This window comes from Pelodiscus sinensis, chromosome 4 (genome assembly GCF_052426305.1).
Source record: "Pelodiscus sinensis isolate ZL-2025 chromosome 4, ASM5242630v1, whole genome shotgun sequence".
NCBI lineage: Eukaryota > Metazoa > Chordata > Testudines > Trionychidae > Pelodiscus > Pelodiscus sinensis.
In genome coordinates, this window is record NC_143055.1 from 47,383,874 (window position 1) to 47,408,453 (window position 24,580).

General features: G+C 38.5%; 1 protein-coding gene across 2 annotated transcripts in view; it reads right to left on the reverse strand.

Annotated features, from left to right (window-relative positions):
• Nucleotides 1–14,013: 14,013 nt before the first annotated feature.
• Nucleotides 14,014–24,580, reverse strand: part of GABRG1 (gamma-aminobutyric acid type A receptor subunit gamma1) — an 81,825-nt gene continuing 71,258 nt past the window's right edge. For both annotated transcript variants that reach the window (XM_075930486.2, XM_006111939.5), the window contains exon 9: nt 14,014–19,336. In XM_075930486.2, coding sequence (XP_075786601.2) covers nt 19,058–19,336 — 279 coding nt within the window. In that variant the 3' untranslated portion in view covers nt 14,014–19,057. The remainder of the gene's footprint in view (nt 19,337–24,580) is intronic.

Genomic DNA, 24,580 nt, shown 5'->3' on the forward strand with positions numbered 1-24,580 from the left:
TTATCTTTTCAAGTACTCTGTCTGAGCCTTTATAGCCTGAATACCCTTCATCCCTCCTGCAGCAGCTGTACTAGACCTCAAAAGTCCTTCTGCAAAGAATGTCCCTAACTAGGAGCTTCTCCTATTTTAAGTTGTCTGGGCTACCCATATACCTTCTTATTCCTCCAGGTCATATATAGCTTAATTTAAAGTGAAATAAGTGTCAGGCTGTACAACTGCTTTAAACAAGTGGCACTTTTCAGAGTAGCCTGCTAAGTAAAAATGGTAAACAAATATTCTGCTGTCAGCGTGTCGCAGCAATCAGGTTGCTCTGCAATCTGGCCTCTCTTTTGCAATGTTTTCCAAATGGCAGCAATTGTGCCTTTCATGTTTTAATAATACTAACAACTCTTAATCCCAGATGGTTGTGATTTTTAAATGGTAAATAATCAGTTTCATGAAAAGGCATCCTGGATTCAAAACATGACAACTTAACAGGTTCCTGTAAGGACAGCAAAAACAAGATTGACGGAATACCTAAACAGCATAGATATTTTTCCTTGCAAAGGGCAAATATTAGTGTTAATTGAGTGGTATAGCAACATTATTTAACTAACAATAGGTTTGCTTTCCTTAACAATGGTATTCTTGCTCTCAGCTCAGGGAGTTGCATATAGAGGAGTAATATGAATCAGCAAAGAATGCTGCACCAGGAGTTGCCTCTAGAGTTTGAGAGTTTTACTAGTAACACATACATTTTCTTGCTGATTGAGGTAGCAGATTAAGGTCTATGAAGATGAATTATACAGGCAGTCCCCGGGTTACATGGATCCGACTTACATCGGATCCCTACTTACAAACGAGGTGAGGCAACCCTGCACTAGCTGCTTCTCCCCAGCAAACCAGGGAGAAGCGAAGCTAGCGGCTCCGCACCCCAGCAGACCAGGGAGACGTGGAGCGGCTTTTCTCAGCAGACACCTCAGCTTGAGAATAAAGGACTGAGGGAAGTGAGGTGTGGGAGAATAAAACTGAGCTCTGGAGAAATGTTTGGCTAGAGTTTCCCCTACAATATGTACCAGTTCCGACTTACATACAAATTCAACTTAAGAACAAACCTACAGTCCCTATCTTGTACGTAACCCGGGGACTGCCTGTACTGTAATCAAGGGAACTGATGGCTCACATGAGATAGAGCTGCAGAAGAAAACCTTTAGACTGCATGTCTTGTTGATGAAGAAAGAGGTCTGAGTTTCTGTAGTACTTTTGAATTAGATATTTGTTCTCTAAGGAGATTTTTTTTAATTTAAAGGTTTTGTAAGATTGCCTTGCCAGTGAGAACAGCCGATGGTAGTATACAAATTCTCTCCTGACCCAGATGCTCTAAATGAGCCCATCTGTCCTCACCACCCAAAGTTTGATTGAATGCTCAATTCAGAAGTTGAAACCATGTTCTTCTGCAGCCTTACATGAGTCAGATTTCTTGGGAGATTTCCCAATACCCCTTGGTTTCCACTGAGGAGGAAGTATTATTGGTATAGTTTAGGAAAAGAAACCCCCTTTGGTTCTTCTGCTTTTGTTCTTAACCCAGGTACTGCACAGTCAGACCAAAGATAGAAGAAAGATTATCTGGAACCTCCAAATACAGTCATTCAGTTCAACTTCTGAGCAAAGGTTTGGCTCAGTTTATTGAATCTGAACAGGTTTTCCCCAAACCCAGTACTAACTGGCCCCCACCCAAGTCAGTGGACTATCCTAATTTATACCAGTCAAGGAACTGACACACGTCCTGCTCAGTGCTTCTATGCTTGTAACTAATGGTGTAGATATAATGTTCCTGTATCATCGCTAAGACTAAACCAATGCCTGTAAGCCCATCCCTGAGCAGGAATAGTTGCAGCGCCATAGTGCCTCGGAGATTGCGCAGTAAGGTCTTTCATAAAAGCTGGAGCAATAGTGTTTATTAATATCATTGTGAAATGTGTGTGCAAATACCATGTGCATGCATGGTGCTTAAAGTCTGAATCACAGCACGGTTGATAAAATAGGTCTTTGCCAGATAAAGAATATATTTACCTGTTTGCCTCAGTATTGTAAGAAACACAGTGGAAGCCCTATGTATATATAAAATCAGCATAGTCACCCTGCTGCTGTATAAGTTTGGGGGGACATCCTGACTCTGGAGAAAAATCATGAATTTTAGGGTTTACAAGGAATAGGCAAAAGTGACATAGACATGAATCTGACGAAGTGGGACTTAGCCCATGAAAGCTTATGCTCCAACACTTCGGGTAGTCTATAAGGTGCCACAGGACTCCTCGTCGGTTTTGCAGATTCAGACTAACATGGCTAACTCCCTGATACTTGACACCATGCAAGGCGTAGGCAAAAAGCCACCTCTTTATCCTGTACCGGAAGAAATAGAAAGCATGTTTATATTCTTGGAAGTGCAAGCATAGGACTGCTTCAGACAGATTGTTATCCTGTTAAAGTTTAATTTCAAGAATACATGTTATAAAATTGCTTATATATAACTTTTCTCTTTTTCTTGCTCATTGTCGCTTAAGTTCTTGATCTTTGGTAATAGACTTTATGATTGTTTTAGCTATACCACAGCACTGAGTTATATTTATTGTAGAAGCAGCTGAACTTAAGATAAGGAACATAATCACAGACTATTAGGATTGGAAGAGAACTCAGGAGGTCCAACCCCCTGCTCAAAGCCGAACCAATCCCAAATAAACAATTACACCTAAGGCTTTGTCAGGCCAGGCCTTAAAAAACCTCTAGGGGTGGAGATCCCACCACCACCCCAGGTAACCCATTCAGTGCTTCACTACTCTCCTAGTGAAATAGTTTTCCAAATATCCAACTTAGACCTCCCACACTGCAACTTAAGACCTTTGCTTCTCATTTATCTCCTATGGTTTGTCTACATTGTAAAGCTTTTCTGGGATATTGGAGGTATCCTGGAAAAGCTATGCCATGTCTAAGGAACACGTCCACTTTTTAAGAACAGTTTTCAAAAAAGCGGACGCGTCCTTTTAGTGTCCCTGCATTCCTCATTGTATGAGGAAGTAGGGATGTTCCAAAAGAGGAGTTTTTTCCAAAATTTGGCCCTGTGTAGATGGGTCAAATTTTGGAAAAACCTCTTCTGAAAAAAAAGCAGAAAAAGATACACAAGCTGCGGTTCGCAATTTGCATTTCTTTTTCCGACTTTTCTTTGCAGTCTAAACATAGCTCTACTCCTGTCATCTGCACCGCTGAGTTCCATCCTTTGTGGAACTCCTGTCCTCTTTCAGGTAATTAAAGGCTACTATCAAATCTCCTCTCACTCTTTTCTTCTGCAGACAAAGCCTAATTCCTTCATAAATCATGTGTCCCAGCCCCCTAATAATTTTTGTTGCCCTCTACTGGACTCTTTTCAATTTGTCCACATACTTTCTGGTGGTGGGGGAGGCAATGTTCCAGATGTGGCGCCTCTGCATAGAGGGGAATAATCATTTCCTTAGATCTGCTGGCAAAAGCTGCAACTAATGCAGCCCAATATGCTGTTAGCCTTTTTGGCAACAAGGACACACTATTGACTCATCAAGTTTCATGTCTATTATACTCCCCAAGTGCTTTTCTGAAGAAATGCTGCTTAGCTTTGGTCGCTGGCCTGTAGCAGTGCTTGGGAATCTTACATCCTGAGTACAGGACTCTGCAGTATTGGTCCAAAAGAAATTTGATGAAGTTCAACAAGGACAAGTTCAATTTGTCCAGGTCAGTCTGGACCTTATCCCGACTCTCCACTGTATCTACCTCTCCCCCAGCTTAGAGTCATTTGCAAAAATCACTGTGGCCCACTTCCAACAGTTGATAAGAAAGTGAAAATACCAAAAGGGGGGAAATTACTTTTTGTAGTGTGCTAGTCACTCCCTGTCTCTATTCAAACCCAGTCCGATGCTGTAAAGTTTGCATATGAATTTCAGCTCTGCAGATTCAAGCTGCAGTTTGTTTTGGAATTTTTTTTTTCAGACAAAAGGTACAAGATAACCACTGAGCAAAAGAAAGAATCTAGACCTATACATTCAGCATAAGAGAGCAATTTTGCTGAGACAAAAGTAAAGTTTTTTTCTTGTATTTTATTTTCTATACAATGAATTAAAGACTTGCATCCCCAAGTCTCAAGCAATGCCTGTTTTACATATTGTACACATTATGTGACACAGATTGCAACACACTCTCAATGAGATCAGAACTGCAAGTATTTTGGCAGCTAAGAAATGACTTTTTGTCTTTAGTGCATTGGAAACACAGGTGCCAATGTCCTAATGTACTTGTGAGTGCCTGACCCTGGCTCTGCCCCATGTCCAACTCTACCTCTTTCCCCAAGGCCCTGCCTCATTCTGCTCCACCCCCACTTTCTGCCCCATTCAGTCCCCTCGCCTGATTATACCTGGCCCTTGTTTCTTCCATTCTCCTCTGGTCCTCCCACATGGAAACAGCTGATCATGGCAAACAGGATGTGGGTGAACAGACAGGGAGGTGTTGATTGGAAGCACTTGCCAGCAAGTGGTGGGGTGGCACTGGTGGGGTGAAGGAGTTGATTTCCCATCATAGGTACCCGTTATGCAGATGCTCTGCGGCTGTAACCTCTGTGTGTGTGGGAAGATTAAATGGGGGAGCTGCAGCCCCCACTGGAAGCCAATGTTCCCTCAAATTTTTCCATCCATTTTCAGAATACATTTTTTTTATGAGCACCAAGGCATGTGAGGATGTGCATCACCAGTAGAAACACATGCTGCCAGCTGTGGGCTCAGTTAGGGTATGTCTAGACTACAGGCTTACGTCGACATAAGTTTTGTTGACAGAATCTGTCGACAAAACTTATGTCGACATAGAGCGTCTAGACTACATCCAGTTCTGTTGACAAAGCAAGCCGCTTTGTCGACATGACAGTGTGGATGCAAAGGACAGTGTAGTTGCAATAATGCCTTCTATCGACAGAACTCTGTCGATAAAAGGCGTTTTTCCTCGTAGAATGAGCTTTACATACGTCGACAAAACTGCTGAGTTTTGTTGACGTTATGTCGACATAACTCAAAGGCAGTATGGACGCAGGTATAGTTTTGTCGACAAAAGTCCACTTTTGTCGACAAAACCCTGTAGTCTAGACACACCCTTAGAGTAAAACTGGACTCTTTTATCCTCACAGTTGTCTTTTTCTTTTATGAGAGTTTGTCTGGTTTTATATTCTAAGACATGGGATCAGACTTTAACAGCAGCCTGAGCCCATAACCAACTTCCTCTCTTTTCCTTAAGACAGACAGTTATTACCATAGTTACTGCCTTTCAAAATATTCTCAAATAATGAGTTTTTCCTTCTAATAGTTCTGTCCAGCTAACAAGCACAGGGAACAAAAGAGTGTGATGGGATAGAATAGGAGTCATGAGAAAGGTAGATTATAGCTACAACTCAAGCAATGTTGCCTGAAGGAGAGAATGAATGGGAAGAGGACAGAGAGCCAGGTAAAGTTAATCGGTGACTATATGGCTCTGGGGATAGGTAATGGGCTAGAGATCCTGTAGTTTCTCAGTTACCAATTCAAATCTAGGCCAGGCTGGTACATGATGACTGTTCTTTGGTCTGTGTGAAATTAGTTTGATGGTTGCAGTTCAGTTCCCAATGGAAGAGGCGATCAGAAAAACAGCCATTACAAATGGCACCTCAGCTAGCCACCACACAGAAGCCAAGGTCATAATGCAGCTGTACATTTAACTAGAGGTTGCCCCTCCCTAAACCAGGACTCTGGTTCAGCGACATCTGCGGTCTGGCAGGACCTTCAACCGTTTACACTTTTTATAATAAATTAAATGCAATGTTCTCTCCCCTAAAAAAAAAAAAATGACCCCTGACAACTGTGCACCATTATACCTTATCTATATTTTAATAGTGCAGAACAGCTGCATTCATGGCTCCATCCATGCTTCTGACCCTGTTCCCAGCCACCAGCCACTCTGCCATCGGACCCCTGGCCTGTCCCCATTTCCAGCTGCTAGAGCTCTCTAGCAGACTATGGATGTTGCCAGACCTGGCCTAGAAAGATCTTGTGTGTACTTCAAAAAACCCCAAACTGTAGAAGCTAGTTTGGGAAGTAAACTGCTTTCTAAATTACACTCTGATCGCATAGGTGCGGTATTGTGTAGTAGCACAGTTTTATTGAAGCATACATGTAATAGAACACATTGGCAATCCTAGGAAGGTAAAACTGAGCCTTAGCGTTATTATGTACCTCAATATAAACAAAATGAAATACACAGATTACGTTCTACAAACCAGGTGCTTTCCATACCACAACCCTGTACAAGCCTAGTGGAGAGGGGGCACATATTAGTAAGAGCAACTGCTCAAGATGCCACAGAAGATTTGGGGATGCTCTGAATTGTGAATCAGCCCATAGGCAACTCTCAGAAGGTTTATATAATTTGTACCAAGTCCTGAAAAAGTCCACAGAGCAGCTCAAAATCCTGACTTATATAAACACTTGCTGCCACTCCTTTGGGCTGTGCCTCTCTCTTGGCACAGGTTCCTGAAATTAGGATTGCTAGAGAGGTAGGAGTCCTCAGATCCCTATCCCTCTGTCCCCCTCATACTATTTAGTAAATTTTACCTTCAGGGGCTTGTGTGGCAGGGAACTTATATCTCATCTTTATGAGCGGGGTGTCCACCCTGAGCTGACTAACATTATTCTTGTAAATCAGTCTGAGAGGACCACTGGGAAATTATATTGTATACTCTCACCCACCTGGATTGAAAGTACTGCCTCCACATTACTTCCTTTACCAGGAGAAGTAGGACTAAGCAGGATCTCAGAATACTCTATCTATACCCACGCCTCCCTGAAGCTCAATGCATGACTCAGGTTGGCAGGATGGCCTAAGAAATTTTTTAAAAATCTGTCTGAATTGCTGGCTTTAAGATCTCTCATTATACTGAAGTGCTGCTTGCTATAATTAAAGTAGCAAACCAATATGAATGATCACACACTGTTTCACACTTTTACAACCATTCATTTTTTAAGCTAAATATTTTTCAGTTTTCTGGGCTTTACCTCTGCTTGAAGGAAATTTTTAACATTTTGAGAGAAGTCATCGATTTGACAAAAGCATTCTGTACTCTTCAAATAAAACTCAACATCTTTTAAACAGCACTACAGCAAACACCATCTAAAATTTAATGTAGGGCATGTATATCAACCCCACTGACAATTGGAGTCTGTCTGTCTTTGGGGGAAATAAAATTAATCCCATTGACAATTATCTGATCATGCTTAAAAAGTATCTGCTGAGATGCCAATAACATTGTTCCATCTAATACCAAGCCATATTCTCTGTTTAGGGGCTACTGTTTTCCCTGAAATTCATAAGTAACAGCAGCCTGCTGCTGTCAGGTAACTGGTGGACTAAAGTGTGTCAGTAAAGCAAAATCCTCCTTCCTTCTCTGCTCCATTTCTCAGGCAATAAAAGAATATGGCAGGCATGAAAAACAACAAACATTTAGAGAGAGTTTCTGGGTTTTAAGTTTTGTTGGCAGCTTTTACTGAATTCTGAAGTAAATTGGTCTTCCCATTTATAAAAGGACTGCATTTTTCATATCTGACAATGATTTGCCTCCATTTTTTAGTGTCCACCATGAGAAAGCTTAAAGGACCTGGCTTTCAGAGAGCCATTCCAGGGTAAACCAGTATGTACATTTGCTCTGCAACAAGCACAAGCTTTCAAAAAGATATATGGATGAATACAGATAACTGCACTAAGGGTGGGTATTCACCAATGCTAGCCCCTAGCTCCTCACTGGAAGTCTGAATTTCAAAATTTAAGTGCAGCCATTGAAATGCTAACCTTCAACCTTTTACACTTTTTATAATAAATTAAATGCAATGTTCTCTCCCCTAAAAAAATAAAGTGACCCCTGACAACTGTGCATCATTATACCTTATCTATATTTTAACAGTGCAGAACTTCATGTTGCATTAACACATTTGGTTGTGTTTCCTAGATTCTTCTTATTTCGTATACCACCTAATAGTGTACAACTGCCTCCGAAAAATTATTCCAGTGCTCAGTAGCATAAGAAAATATGCCACAAAAACATACCAAAACGTTAGGTCAGAGATTCATCTGCTTGTAAAGGTTGTAAACCCTCCCATCCATCCTAAAGAAAAATAAATGTCTCTCTCATTTTCTAGTATCAGTGGGGTAGCCGCGTTAGTCTGAATCTGCAAAAGCAGCGAGGAGTCCTGTGGCACTTTATAGACTAACTGAAGTGTTGGAGCATAAGCTTTCATGGGCAAAGGCCCACTTTGTCTTTGCATCTGACAAAGTGGGTCTTTGCCCACGAAAGCTTATGCTCCAACACTTCAGTTAGTCTATAAGGTGCCACAGGACTCCTCGCCGCTTTCTAATTTTCTAATTTTCCTTTATACTATACTCACTGTGGTTCAAATATGCCTGGGATGGACATAATTTTGTTTGTTTACTGGCTCTGAATTCTAACAGCATGGTCACTACCTTTAATAATGTTGTCAAATATTAAATTACAGTGAAGCTTGGACAGGATTCTAACTTGGCAAAGATACTTTATCAAAATAGAGAATCGCATAACATTCTATTTAATACAAGTGCTTTAATTTGGCATTGAGAGACCATGATCTTAGAAAAGACATTAAACAAATCATGACCTAATCATATTAAAAGCTTGCTGGGCTACTCTGAAGCTTCTGTGTTATAATACTGGCTTGTTGGAATTGTGCCAAACAATTCAACAGAAATGTATGTATCTGTATAGTCGTAGTGAGAACAACAAAACTGAAGCAGTAGTCAGTCTGTTGGAAGGAATTTGGGGATGAATACAGGCTTACATTTCCAATGCCAGTTGAGACCTCCACAGGGTTCTAGCTAAACACTTCATCCTACCCAGAGCACAAGACACCATAAAAGGGAACCCTTTCTTTTGGTGTAAGCTGGCAAATGTTCACAGCACTGTAGCACTCATCATAGGAATTATCCTCAGTGTCCCATCTACCTTGTACAGTGCTAAGGGAGGAAGCTGGGATCTGTGTACAATTGCAAATGCAGGGGGAGGTGGAGGAGTTATATTGCTGTTGCTTTAATTAATGCAGACCTTTTGTTCCCTGTCTCCAGTATAGTTCTCTCTGTTATATTGTTCTGAGTATGGCATTTCATTGATTAGGGCTTGTATTGTCTTTTGTTATTCCTGTCTTAGGTTATATTCCTTGTGAATAGAATCACAGTATATATTCGTTATTTTCTCCAAGGGCTGTGCTGGGTTGAAACAGGCTCTGAAAAATAATCCAAGACACCAAAGCACCAGAAAGGTGGCTTGTGCCATGCTTTCGGGAGGGAATACATACAGCATGAAAAGAGAGGACATGTCAATTTGAAAATCAAAGTGAAATGAACAGGCCCACCAATTGGAGGGAGGGGCAACAAGGGCAGTTGCCCTATAACCCAGTGATTCAAAAGGGCCCAGGTTTCTTGGCTGCCCAGTGCTTTGCGGTGTACACCAGGCAGCTCTGAGAGTTCCTGGGGGAGGGGGAAGAGAGTACAGCACAGGCTGGGTGCACTGAGGGATGGCTCCCCTTGCTCCGGCCCCTCCCGTTCTGACCGAAGCCCCACCCTTTCCAGAAGCGCAGATCAGCTTTCCCAGGCTTAGCTAGGGGCCTGGCGAGTTGCTCAATTAAATATTACTTACATTATAACTTTTGTCTGGGACCACACAAGTGTGTACATACACAAGCAGCTAGCCTAATGCAATCCCATTTCTTTTCAATAAAATTATAGTGCTGTGTATTGTCTTCCCAGGGTTGCTATGGATAAGATTTCTTTTGCATTTTAAGTCTAAAATCAACTTTAATCGATTAGCATAAAGTCAGTGAGAGGGAAAACAAAGATTTCAAAGGTCAGATTTATGAAAAAAATAAGAGCTAAGAATTGTAAACCCTGTAAATTACTCAGTATAGAAATCCTGATTTCCATTCAGCCAGGATTCTGAAGCTGTTCCTCCCATTAAATAGTATTGTAGATTATAAAGAGACTATATATGGATTCAACACAAATAAAGATATCCTAATCTAGCTCTTTATGTTTGCACACAGTGGGCACTGCTGAAAAAAAGAACCCTAAAGAATAACATGAGGCAATAAGGCCAGATTTTTAAAGTTACACATATGCAGATAATTGTGATTGCCTTCAGTGCATGAATGCCCAATAAGTGAACACAGATCATATATTTGCATTTTCAAAATGCCAGTACAAATTCCTCCACATACCTTCCTTTGAAAATCAGGGCCATACTAAGATAGCCTCAATTCCTCTATTGCCATCATTGATAGATAGATAGATAGATAGATAGATAGATAGATAGATAGACAGACAGATAGACAGACAGATAGACAGACAGATAGATAGATAGATAGACGCACATTATTACCTTTCTACATTCAAACAGATCATGGCCTACTGTCTACAGGAGATTTGGTCTCACAACTAGGATCCCCTCATCTGTCTTTTCAAGGCAGGAGAAAGGATAGAAGCAGCAGGAAGCATTATATTTCTGCACAGGCACTCAATCTACCATTTCCCATACCAGAACCAATACCTTTTGTACATTTTAGCAAATCCACTGCAAAAATTCAACCCCACTGACCAAGATCAGTCTCTGAAGCTAGCAAAGGGAAAAAAGTGGAGGGAAAAAAGTAGACACCACAAGGAAGGTCTCACAATCCCTCCTGAGATAATGTCCCACTGGAGTTTTCCTTTTCAGGCACATCTCCAACAGTCCATTCATCTGTTCTAGGCTTCTTCTCTTCCATCTCTCCCAAGTTGGGCTTCCTCCTTACTTTTGTCTGGCCCACTCTTCAGGTGCAAACAGGTGAGTAACTTCTCCAGCTCACAATCCTATTACTACCCTTGTAGTGTAGACAACTTATCACAACACAAAATGTCTCTTTGGAGAATATTGCAAAGGTCACAAGAGCAAGCTATTCCACTGCACAGAAAAAGATGGAAAGTATGGCAAGCGATCATCCTGGCTTATCCAGGAGATTTTGAATGATATAAAAATCAAAAAGGAGTCCTACGGAAAGTGTAAACTAGATAAAATTACAAAAGATTAATACAAACAAAAACTACAAGTATGTAGAGGCAAAACTAGAAAGGCACAAATACAGAATGAGCTCAAATAAGCTAGAGACATAAAGAGTAACAAGAAAACATTCTACAAATATATTAGAATCAAGTGGAAGACCAAGGGCAGTGTAGGACCATTACTCAATGAAGATGGAAAAACAATAACAGAAAATGTAAAATGGCAGATGTGCTCAATGACTTCTTTGTTTAGATTTTCACCAAGAAGAACACATAATATAGCGAATGCCAGTGACAATAGGGTAGGTTCAAAGAACAAAGACAATAACAAAAGAACAAATCAAAAATTACTTAGAGAAGACAGATGTCCAGGGCGAGATGAAATGCATCCTAGATCACTCAAAGAACAAAGGGTACGGCTAGCCTTTGGAGGGGAAGGGGGGGAGGGAGTAGGTTGGATACCAGAAGTATCCTGAAAAAAACTCTGCTGTGTCCAGGAAATGCATTTGCTCTTCTGCTTTTTTTTTTTTTCAGAAGAGCAAATGTGCTCTTTCTGAAGCCCCTGTGTCCCTTGTTCCATGAGGAAGAAGGGGCTTTCAAAAGAGAGGGGGTTTCCAAAATTTGGCCCAAATTTCAGAAAAGCCTCTTCCGACAGAAGTATCAGAAGAAGATGCGCAAAATGCAGAGTGAATTTTGCATATTTTTTTCTGATAGATCCTTGAAGTCTAGCCATACCCTAATTGAGGATATATCTGATCCATTAGCTATTATCTTTGAAAAATCATTCAAGACAGGGAAAATTCCAGAAGACTAGAAAAGGGCAACTATTGTGTGTATCTATAGAAAGGGAAATAAGGACAACCCAGGGAATGACAGACGAGTCAGCTTAGCAATAATTAAGGAAACCATCTGCAAACATATGGAAAATAATAAGGTGATAAGTAACAGTCAGCATGGATTTGTTAAGAACAAATCATGGCAAACCAACCTGACAGTTTTCTATAATAGGATAAGTCTTGTGGATAAATGGCAAGTGGTAGAAAGGATCTACCTAGATTTTACTAAAATATTTGACATACTCATTAATAAATGAGGGAAATACAATGTAGATGGAATTGCTATAAGGTGGGTGCATATCTGGTTAGATAACCATTCCTAGAGAATAGTTATCAAAGGTTCACAGTCATGCTGCTAGGACATAATGAATGGGGCTCTGTAGGTATCAGTTTTGTGTCTGGTTGTGTTCACTATCTTCATCAATGATTTAGAAAATGACAAAAAGTACAATAAGAGTCTTATTAAATTTGTGGTTGATACAAAGCTCGAAGGGGTTTCAAGTACTTTGGAGGATAGGATCAAAATTCACAATGATCACGAGAAACTAGAGAAGTGATCTAAGGTAAATAAGATTAAATTCAATAAGGCCAAATACAAAGTACTCAACTTAGGAAGAAACAATCAGTTGCACACACACAAAATGGGAAATGACTGTCTAGGAAAGAATACTGTGGAAAGGGGATCTCAGGGTCATAATGAACAGATAAAAATAAATGTGTGTCCATAGTACAACACTGTTAAAAAAAACAGTAATTCTGGGCTGTATTAACAGGAATATTGTAAGAAAGACAAGAAGCATTTCTTCCACTGCACTGATTAGACCTCAACTGAGGCATTGTGTTTAATTCTTGATGCCATGTTTCAGGAAAGAGTGGACAAATTGGAGAAGGTAGAGAGAAGAGGAACAAAAATAATTAAAAGTAAGCCACATGACTTATGAGGGAAAACTGAAAGAACTGGATTTGTTTAATCTGGAAAGGAGAAGACAGAGGGAACATAGTAACATCTTTCAAGTATCAGACTTTTGGAGATGGACCCCTAATCTGTCTCTGCAGTGGGCTCTCAGAAAGCTTAGCTGTTAGTCATTTTTCCTTAAAAATCACGAGACTGCTGCTACAGTTCACCTAGATTTTGCTATGGAACAAGTTAATAAAACCTCTCTGTGGAAACAAGGATTATATCGATTTATTCATTTTATTTTTAGTTACACTTTTCCTACAATTTACACCTAATTCTCTTTCTGTACCTGTAGTATACAATCAACCTATTTTCTTTAGTGAGTCATTGGTAAATTTCATGAGCAATTTGCAGTGTGCTAAATTATACATTTTTTAAAAAAAATTTAACTATTTACTTTGATTTTTTTTCTGCACATACAGTGAACATTTTTATGGCACAAGAAAATGTGATTTAAGCAACCTTGCGATACAGGGCATTAATTCTCAAGAAAGGCTCTCTAAATTCCAACTGAAACTTAATCAGCTAAGACAAAAATATTTTCCACCTTCTTTTAAGATTATAATGGCAGTAGTATCCCTAAAATAGCATATTTCACAAGAATTCATGACCAATGAGATTAATACTATTATCTCCTTTCAGCCAATCATTCATCTCTAGAAAAGACCCCAGATCTTGTTTAAAATAAGAAATAATTAAATCTGATTGGTTACAATTTTTTTCTTCTGCTATTTTAAAAACAAAATAAATTAAGCTATAAGGAGAACAACAGCATCACTATGAGCATCTCTGAAAGATACCCTAGCTAAAAGAAGGCAAGGTAATACAATGGCTAGGATATTAGGGTGAAGTTTGTCAAAAGTGACCGAATTCTTTCCCATTGAAGTCAGTGGTAAAACCCCCATTGACCTCACTAAGAACTAAATTAGTCCAACACTGAATACTTTTGAAAATCTCAACCTTACTCAAAGGCAGGAGAGTTTATTTAGCATACACTCTGCCATGTACATGCTTTATTTGTGCAGACCGGCTGGTGTGGGACTTCTACACATCGGCAAATTGCTTACTTGCCATATTTATCAAGAGGTTTAAGCTTTTACAGAAATGAAAGCAAAGCAATTCTGTCAAATTCTATTCTTGTATTTTAACAACTTGTTTAATTTAGCTCATGAACAATGATTTTGCTTTCCAGTTGCTGTCTGCATAATCAGAAGCTGCATTTTAGATTAATACAATAAAACAGATAAAAGATCATTTTGAAAATATGACTATGTAGAGAAGAATTACAACATTGTGCAATTTAACTTTAAATACTAATAAGGATATTTTTAAAATATAAATTAAGCTTATTTGGAGTAAATCTGAAAATATGGACAGTGATGATGATGAACACAAACAAAATATCTTGTTTTTTACAAATATTTAAAAAAATAAATCTAATATTTTTCTGTGAGCTTTTGATACTAAAGACAGGCCAAGACTTCACATTACTATGAACAAATTACAATGCATCCTTCAAATATGATCTTAAAACAAACCATACATTAACATAACGACTAAGCAACAGGTAATTACCGAGGCAAAACAACATTGTCTGAAGTGTTTCTCCTTTAAAATATTGTGACTCTTCCATGTCATAAGACAAGGACCTGGCCCATACAGCATATTGAAAGAAATCGTGTGAAGCACAGTAATCAGAATTCATTTTTTTGGCTTAATCTTGTCATTACACAAAATAAAACATTCAAATACTGGGAGTGATGACCAAAATACAATCAAATACACAAAATTTTGCTACAAAATAACACATTTAATGGCATTAACTATACAACAAAGAGATGATCACTTGACTACAAAAGTATCACTTAGGGTCTTACACAAGACATATTTCAGAAATTTTCCAAGTCTATGAAGCACAGTTTCCTGCAGTTTTCTCTATTTCCATTTTTCACTCCTCTTCATTTATATGGCAGCTGCTCTAAAGCCCATTGCAGTCAATGAGAAAACCTGCCACTGACTTAAATAAATTTTGGATCATGATTGTTAGGGCTCAGTCATTAAATCACATTGATTTCAATAGGCAGCACTTAAAATGTGTTAAGGCCTTCTTTTCGGAAAACATTACTATTCATGAGATCACTTAAGCACAGGCATAAGTGCTTTCCTGAATACAGGCCAAGTGTTATTCTGAAAAGGGGTGGACTTAAGCATGCCCTTAAGTGCTATCCTGAAGCAGGGCCAGAGTGCAGTACTCTAGACCTGTAAATCTCACAGTGGCATGCCTCAGCAAATAAGCCACTCTCCCTTTGATAGCTAGGGGTGTTTGAAAGATGATTACATCTAATCTCTACTTCCTGCCATTTTTCATAAACTTCAGTTAGATGTCTTGGTAACTATGGAAAGCATTTACATGCAGGTTAGAAAGGAAGTGTATGGGGCTATATCAACACATTTATTGCATGCCCAGTTATAGCTCACTGCATTCCCATTTCTGGTTGCACTCAAAGCACTATGAAAAGCTGAAATGATTTCACCAGAAACCAATGAGGTACACATAAAAGTTGGTCAAGAAAACAAAGCAAGTGTGTTAATAAGCCAAAGAGCCATAACATTCAATAGCTTTAAAACTTCCTTACATTGTTTCATACAAATTAGCACTGACAGACTTTTTTGTCCATCTGCTGCCAATTCAGGATGTTCTCTCTTTGCTAATTCATTCCTAAGAGGCTGATTGGCAACTGACAACTAAATGAAATAGAAACGATGGACTTGATGTGCCAAGAGACTGCCATCTTTGCAGCAGTGAAGCACTGATTTCTTCCTGCAAATATTGAACTCCTTAAACTCCTTTTCTTTAAAGGAGAGTTGATGGAGCCTTTAGTTTTATAGTAAGTGCAGGACCCTTCGTTTCTTTAACCTAGTGCTATTAAAACCACCCTCACTGCATTCGAAGGCTATGAGTGTCCTGTACAGTGCACAGTCAAAACATCACAAATGCAGTGGTAGTTGGAACTGACTCCATTTCAGTTTATCTGAACATGTCCTAGAAAGTGGATTGCTAAACAATAATAAAATGATAGTAGATTAGGACACATTTTTAGATGATGCATCACCTTTCCCCCATTCTAACAAGTAGGGAACACTGAGTTTTGAAAAGGTCACCCAGGAAAAGCAGTCTGATAATGTCAGTGACAGTCTTTCAAATTCTCCTGATCATTTCTATACTATCAGGAAAAATTTGAAATTAAATTTGCATTAAACTGTATCCATCAATGCATTCTCCCTCCGACCTTGCCCTGAATCACTGCCTTTCATTATTCATTGAATGCTGGGGTCAAATGCAGTTATCCTGTTATATGGAGTAGGTCCCATATCTTCAAAAGATGATTAGGCTTCTAAAATCCATTGATTTCAATGGGAGTTAGGCACCTAAATACTTGTGAGGTTCTGGGCCTGTGAATTTAGCATGTAATCACAGAATCATAAAACTGGAAGGGACCTCTAAATGTCATCAAGTATGCTCTCATAGAAGGACCAAACACCATCTAGACCAGGGGTGGCCAAAGAGCCAAGATAATAGTGGATCCAGCATGAAGAGCTGGGGCAAAGTTGTCTAGCAAGAAAAAAAAAAAGCTCTGCCCCTTTAAGAAAACACATTTAAACATATTTTGAGGTTTTTTGAAGCCCGAGGCCATCTTTTATGGCCATGCTGGATGTCTCTCCAAGTCAGCACAAGGAGCCAGGAGGAGAGGGCCATGTTTGGAGACACAGGGGTGGCTTACAAGCCACGGGGGGAGGAAGGGCAGGGGGCTTCGCAAGCCGCACCTGGGGGAGGGAAGAGTCACATGCGGCTGATGAGCCTCGGGTTGGCCACGACTGATCTAGACCATCACCTACAGATGTTTATCTAACCTGCTCTTAAAAATATCCAATGATGGAAAATCACAGCTTCCCTGTGCAACTGATTCCAGTGCTTAACCACCCTGACAGAAAGTTTTTCCTAATGTCTAATCTAAACCTCTCTTGCTAAAATTTAAGCCCATTGCTTCTTGTCCTATCATCAATGGTTGAGGAGAATAATTTTTCTCCTTCCTCCTGGTAACAACCTTTTAGATACTTGAAAGCTGTTACTATGTCCCCCCTCAATCTTCTCTTTTCTGGACTAAACAAGCAGAATTCTTTCAGTCTTCCCTCACAGGTCATGTTTTCTAGACCTTTAATAATTTCTGTTGCTCTTCTCTGGATCTTCTCCAATTTGTCCACATCACATGATACAAATGCACATCCAATGATATTGTTCCTAGAAACAGCTACTGTAAGGAAAAGTTATATTTCTGAGACAAATCCAGAGAAGGGATGATATTCAATAGAACTCTAGGGTCTTCCTCCTTTAAAATGATACATTTTTGTCTACTTCAAGATTATTAGTTATTTTCTTAATAGTTTGTGGAGATAGCCTCCAGTACAGTGCAATCTGCACCATGACCCTTTTCCAGCAGTCAACTCTGCTCCAATAAATCCCCCTTAAATTGTCTTCATTGACTCTTTTGTTTGACTTTTAGTTAAGAAATTACTCGATTTTGCAGTTCACTTTTGTAGTTTCTCTTGAGACAAGTTTCATTGTCTATGAGAGGACAGAAAGTAGGAAAGAGTATACTTTTCTGCAGTGAAGACAAAATGATTTGTGATACAAAAGTGCTAATTGATTTTGCTAGCAAAATTCAACAAGCATGAGCTGAGTCTGAAAAGTCCACCACTTGCATAACATCTACTAATATCAATGTAACATCTGAGTGAGGAGGGGTTGCATGATGGGGTCCTGTGATTTTTAGGCATGTGTCACACCATGGAGAATAATCTGAAATACATAGATTAGTTTTCTGACAGACATTTCTAAAGATTACAATGGCCATTATGAATCAATTCATATTACAGGTGTACAAGGACTGCTGCTATTTAATATTGGGCTCAGACAGAGACAGAGACCAAGTGAATCAATAGAAGCGGTACCATTTTGGATTAACCTGTGAACAATATGGATTTCTTAGGAAGTGAAGGAAGAAGTTTTCTGAGGGCCAGAATTTGAAAGCAATGTCCCTGAAAGAATGACTTCAGTAATGGTAAAGCTGGAGAGAACAATAGCTGGTCCCCAGTCCTGAAAACTTTGCTGAGTACAATGGTTATCACAACCCTAGATAGTCCCATTTAAATGTATGAGACTGGTTATGAGTAGAGAGCAGGAGAGAGGAAGGAGAAGCACTATGCTCAAAGATCAGATCCTGTTGTGGTATAAAGTAGAAGATTCTCTTTAAAACAGCAGAGCTGCACCAATTTACACTAGTTAAGGATCTCTGCAGATCTGGCCAATTCTTCAGAACCTCAGAAAACTACCAAGAACTAAATAATAAAGGGAAAAATGTAAGCATAAATCTAACTAAAGTTTTAAGCACAGTACTTATGTGATGGTCAGAATCACACCAGTTCAGAATTATTATTCCCTTCATATAACACGTCAGTTTTGTACTGCTTTCATTAAGCGAAAATGAACTGCATTCAGATGTATACATACTTGTCACCAGTATTATGCGGAGGACAAATGGTTAAATGGACCAGACAAATATTCCATGCCAACCTCTTTAAAACATCCATTTATAAAAGTTTAGTTTTATTTTTAAAAGTCACTCTGTGGTAGAAAAGGTAGATATGAGACTGGTCCAATAACGGTGCTGCTACACCTGTTTTATTAAGGCTTTGTTAACTTTGGTGTAAGAAATGCTATAATGTTTAGCTGAGGTTCCATTTAAAAAAAACAAAATTTAGAAGTTATAAAGAGGTTCCAGATTCAGCCATTTAACCACTGGTTTCTCTGCATTTTGTTAGAGGTGGACAAAAGACAGGATTTATTTTTAAAAAATTTTTACCTCTAGTTTCAAAACTTAAAATATAATATAATTAGAGAGGGAAAAGTTTGAAAGTGTCATTTTATTTCCTTTAATTTTTTTCCCACATTTTCAAATTTCATCCAAAATTTCAGAAATTTTGACTAGCTCTAATTTTATATTGTTCACTAAGGTACATTAAACAGTATCAATGTTGAATTATGCCTTTTCTGAGTTTGTCAAATCTCAGAAATTTACAGGTAAAGATAGCCAATCCAATAAACAAGATTAAACAAAGCAAAGGCTGTTGGAAAGAAGATCCGAGAATAGGAATCAATTTTGGCAACACGTATGTGTATTCTTCCTTCTCTCCAAGAACCTGTGCGGCAGTCTTCAAAACAACAAAAAAAGCTGGTGCAGTCTTTGCCTTCCAGGCACTCATATCCATAATCCTCAATGCGTTGTTGGAGGTGATTAGTGTTGTTAATTGGTATTAATGTTGATCCAGGACGAACAGCAATTGCAGACGATTTCTAAAGAAAATAGTATGTTGATTATTGTCAGAGAGAAAAACAAAAACTAACACTTATGTTTCCTTGGGCAACGCCCAACTACGAATATTTTAACGTATAATACATAGAATTCCATGTTGGAAGAAATCAGTTTGTAAACTTTTTCAATTATGAAACATTTTATATAATTAACTGATGAGGCCAAAGGATCATGAATATTTTTCACATGGTACAATGCAGAGTGGATTGTTCTGGGAGGTCAGACTACTGAATAATTGGTTCTACAGAGTTAGGTGATCCCATCTATCTAGCACAAACAACATTTTGGAACCTAGTTGCAGCCTGAAACTTGGGTCACAAAATTGTTCATAAGCAGGATGAGAATAGTACTGCCATAGAAAATGCTGGATTGTCAATCTATTAATGTCTTCAGATCAAGCCTGCATGCCTTTCCACATGATATGCTTTAACCAAAAAAGTTATTAGGCTCAATACTGTGGTAACTGGATGAATGTTCAATGGCCTTTGTATACAGGAGGTCAGACTAGATAATCTAATGGTCTCTTCTAGAACTAAAGTTGATGAATAGAAGACCCAGGCAGTGAGGAACCAAGAGTCAAATTCTTCCCCTACAGAACTCCATTCAAATCAGTGAAATTGAACCAGAGATTAATATGGCACCATGTGTTAATTATATTGATTATACCAAATGGAAAGGCAGCCTGGTAACAATGTGTTATGTATATAATCTCATCAGACAAGTGAAATCAAACACTTGATATTATTAATAGTAATTTAGTAATCAATATTGGGCAATACAAAGTATGTTCTGTTCTACTATCTGAATTTTGTCCATCCTACTCACACTATTTCCTTTAATCTTTCCTCCATCTATTGGTCTCCTTTTTTCCATGTTATTTCTTATCTTCAGGGCTCTGATTCCTTCCTCCATGACTCCTTGATCACCTGCTTTCCTGTTATTCTTCATTCCCTACTCTGTCCTCTTTCCAATCTTAACCCCACATTCTTCACTTGTCCTCTCATTCACTCTCCTTATCTTTTCTTTCAGCCAGATATGGAGTCCCCCTCCTGAATTCTCAGACTGAAAAGAAATTGATATCCCTCACATTATCCCTGTATGATATTCATACGTGTTTCCTTTTCTCTTCCAGAACTTTGAGCACCTCCGTTTTCTGAACAGGAATGAGACCAAAAGAAATGGAAATAAATATGTTTAGAAGATAGGACAAGAGAGCACAAATTTGCAATAAAAGCATTTATAACCTTAGTGCCTGAAAAAGTGGAAGGGGACTTCTCTAAAAGAGTAGTGAGTGTATATGGTGGGGGCAAGGAAACAACATACAAGATGGCCAATAATAGTCAACCAAAGTAATCTGGGATCTTGCACTTCTAGGGTGCTGTTTCACCACTTACAAGACTCTTGCCTTGAACACTATAGGTTTCCAATTCCTTGCTAATAAAGTGATTTATGCCCATGCATCCTTGGAGCCAGTAGTCTTCCAGAGTTTGTATGGAAGTGGTACATTGACATGCTGAAACTTTATTTAAATAATGTATTTCAACATTTTATATCAACTGTATCATAAGCATGGGCATTTTGCAAAGACTGCAGTTTCTCATTTTTGAACAGGAACTAATTATTATCCTGAAGAAGCTAATTGCATCCAATTTTGTGAAAATACAATATCAACTACATTCACAATCAACAGATGTTTCTTCTATTTTATACCAATAAGTAGAAAAATACAGGGCCTTATTTGTTACAGGGCTACGCTGGTTTTACACCACATGACTCCCTCAGTTTCACTGGTGTAAAATGCAAGGAAGAGCAGTGAGAGCTGCATAAAACTATTTTATGCAGAAACTATTTTTCTTTTAACTGACTACTCACTTAGCAAATCATTCAAAAATGTATTAAATTGTTAAGAAGCAGAAGCACAAAATTGTTCAGAATAGTGTATACCTCTTATTCAGCATTGTAATTAATTATGATCTTATAGTACCTCTGTAAGGTAGTTAAATATTATTATACCCATAATATAAGAGAGAAAATTGAGGCCCAAAGCTGTGAAGTCATTTATTCAAGATGACACAGCTATTTGTGTCATAGGTATCTTGACTATCTGTGTAAAAAGATAGCCAAGAATCTTGAAACTACTCAAAGGAAAGGTCTCTGATGTGCCATTGAGTGGTTCTGATTATATCCAGTAAAGGAACACACTTACCCAGACAGTTAAAACATGTCCCCTTTTCTTCTTACCTAAAATCAGAAGTATCTGAGGCAAATCTAGGTTCCTAGCTTCTAGATTTTCTTGCTTATAAAAAGATGAAATGTTGTAGTAGAAGAGGTTATGACATAAGCATGACAATAAGTGGAAGGTGGAACAGTAGAATAAGAAACATATGCATTTAAAAGAGTGGAAAGAGGTACACCCACCATTAGGAGCAAGATACAGTTTAACCTGTGTCTAGTCTGGAAGATATAATGTCAGCACATATCCAGCAGGGTAAGTGCCATTTACAAAAAATAACGTGCACAACCCAAAATTATTTGCTCCAGTATATGACCAAGAAAGCCACAGGAAAGGATAGAACATGTGGAAGAATGAGGCTGTATAATGCCTACTGGGCTTTCTCTCTTTAGGCCAACAAAGAGCTGAGAATCCTGCAGATGTGATTTCCTCAAACTCATTCAGCATGAGAGAGACCTGAGTCATACAATAGTCATCAGTATGGTCATGAGAAGAATTAGTGGTACGTTCTACAGAGGGACTCAGAGAATGACAATTATTAGAATGATCCATAGCACAGTGTTTCAAAAGAGGAAGACAAAAAAAGAAAGAGAAAACATAGTATACGGGGGAAAAGAAATAATAGAGAGAGAAGGAAGATAGCATGAGAGTGAGAAAGGGGAAAGAAAAGAGCAGAAAAGCACAGGATTTTAAAAAAACCTTTAAAAAAGTAAACATTTAAGGAAAATCTAGATGTTAGGAAAGGCCAGATCCTCAGCTGGTAGATTGGCATGTACCCTTTCCAAACCTGAAAAACAGCTCTGTGTAAGATATAAAATATGACCTTACTGACCTTTTCTCACTAGTATCTTGGGGACACACAGCTAGAACAACACTTCATACACCTTGTTGTTTTACATTTCTCAAGTGTGTCTTTTGTGTAATCTGCATCCATGTGATACATTATAAAGGACTCATAAATGTGCAACTTTTTTGCTAAACTTATTTTCTACAGCCTGGGAAACGTTTAGCTTAATGAATATTCTACTTTCAGAAAGCTTTTTACCATTCCATTATTGCCAAGACAATAACTATTTATTCAAATGCTTTTATTCATAGGAAAAAAAGTTTTCATCTCCATATATTGTAGTAAACTTGCTGCTATGAGTCTATATAGACAGGATGTATCCTTTAGCTTATTTATATGACACGCTGATACCTTTATATAGTGCATACTGATATGCTGCATATTCATATTTTATTATGATTACACTTTTGGGATTACAAAAGTGCATTAAGTTCAGTGAAGGGGAAAAAGTACCCCCTTTTTATAATGACATGGATAACTTTTCTCTGGGCATAAAAATTAATTGGCTCTGGGCATAAAAATTAGTCATCAGTGAAACAGCTATGTGAATACTAACAGAAGTAAAATGCTGTTGATGAATTCACTTCCTGCCCCTTCATGTTAGTAAGCGACCTGTTCTAATCAGCTACAATATCTTGACACATGTAACTATATTATTACATAGAGTAATAATCTTTTACTAAAGGCCCAGCTCTAAACAGAAGATTTCTGTAGGCCATCCTTTAAAAACAAGTGTAAATTAAACCTTTTCATAAAAACTTATACAGAATATTTTTAATTAAATTGGCTTAAAAATAGCACATTCATAATCAGAAGAAAAAAACAGGAATGAATAGGGAACTTGAAGAAAGGTATCAGGAAAGATCAGGGTTTGTTACTGTATGGCTTCTCTGTAATTGTTCCATTTGGAATTAGAAATCTCACTGCATTTTAAACGTCACTGAACTAAAAAAAAAAAAAACAAATAAAAAAAACCACACCTCTTTCATAAGCTCGGTCTCTTTTATAACTAAATATATTAAATTTAAAAAAATACTCAGATATGTTTCGTTTGTTTAAAGAAATCTGGATGAACAGATGGGGGCATTTCTCAGACCTTAAAAAACAAAGCACATTTCTAAAAGGACCACACACAATACTATCGAGAGCAATGTTCTAGATATTGCATCACTGCTTCTCATCTTAGACACATCTCTAGCTACATATTCAGTAATTGAGACTATGCATGACTCACCAATACAGTATTTTTATATTGCTTTAGATACTGTAAGTTTTGTACCATTTTGCAGAATATCACACAAATGCTTAGTTTATGAAACAAAATTCATTAAAGTCTGGGAGTTCTATTATGTATTAATGCATCTCCATTACTTTAATTGTTAATGATCTGCCACTATTTCAAAAGAGGCGGTTAGATATTTTGACTCTGATAAAAGACATTTAATATTAATAAAAGGTTATTATGAACAAATATATAAAATTAGCCAATTCTTTTTCCCCACAGGCTGGGAAAGAAGAGAGATTCTTATAATTATTTCTATTATTAAAACACATGAGATGCATTCAGCTCCACCGGTGATGGAGGCAGATTAAATAAGTTAAACTGATGGCAGTTTCTCCCCGTCTCTCTGGCTTGGGTAGGCGGCACTGCCTCCCACACTCTCTAAGTTCCTTTTCCTCTTTGGCACGCTGAGAGATCCCACTTCTGTTTCGGTGTACTGTGCCCCATAGACACATACTGCAGGAGTACACGTTTCTATGACCTCCCTGGAGCCATGCCTGAGAAGTGCAGCTCAGACCCGCTATCCCCTCAGAACCTTTATCACTGTCACCCCCTCCCATCAATTTATCCCTTGCTTAGGCTCCCCTTCCATCTGTGACTACATATGCTCCTACCACTTGGAACAAAGTGGCTCCAAGCCTTCCTTTCCCTGGCAGTTGCCATGGTTCGCCACTTGGGCTGAACTGCCCTAGAATCATAAGGCTGCGAAGGTGATTTAAAGTTACATCTCCTCCTTTCTCTCCTGGGCTCCATTGAAACACTATTCAGCCAGGCTAGAGAACCTGATTCCAACAGCAATGTTCACCTTCACTCTCTCCAAACTTTTTTTAAATTTGGTCATGAAAGCATGTTCTATATGTCAG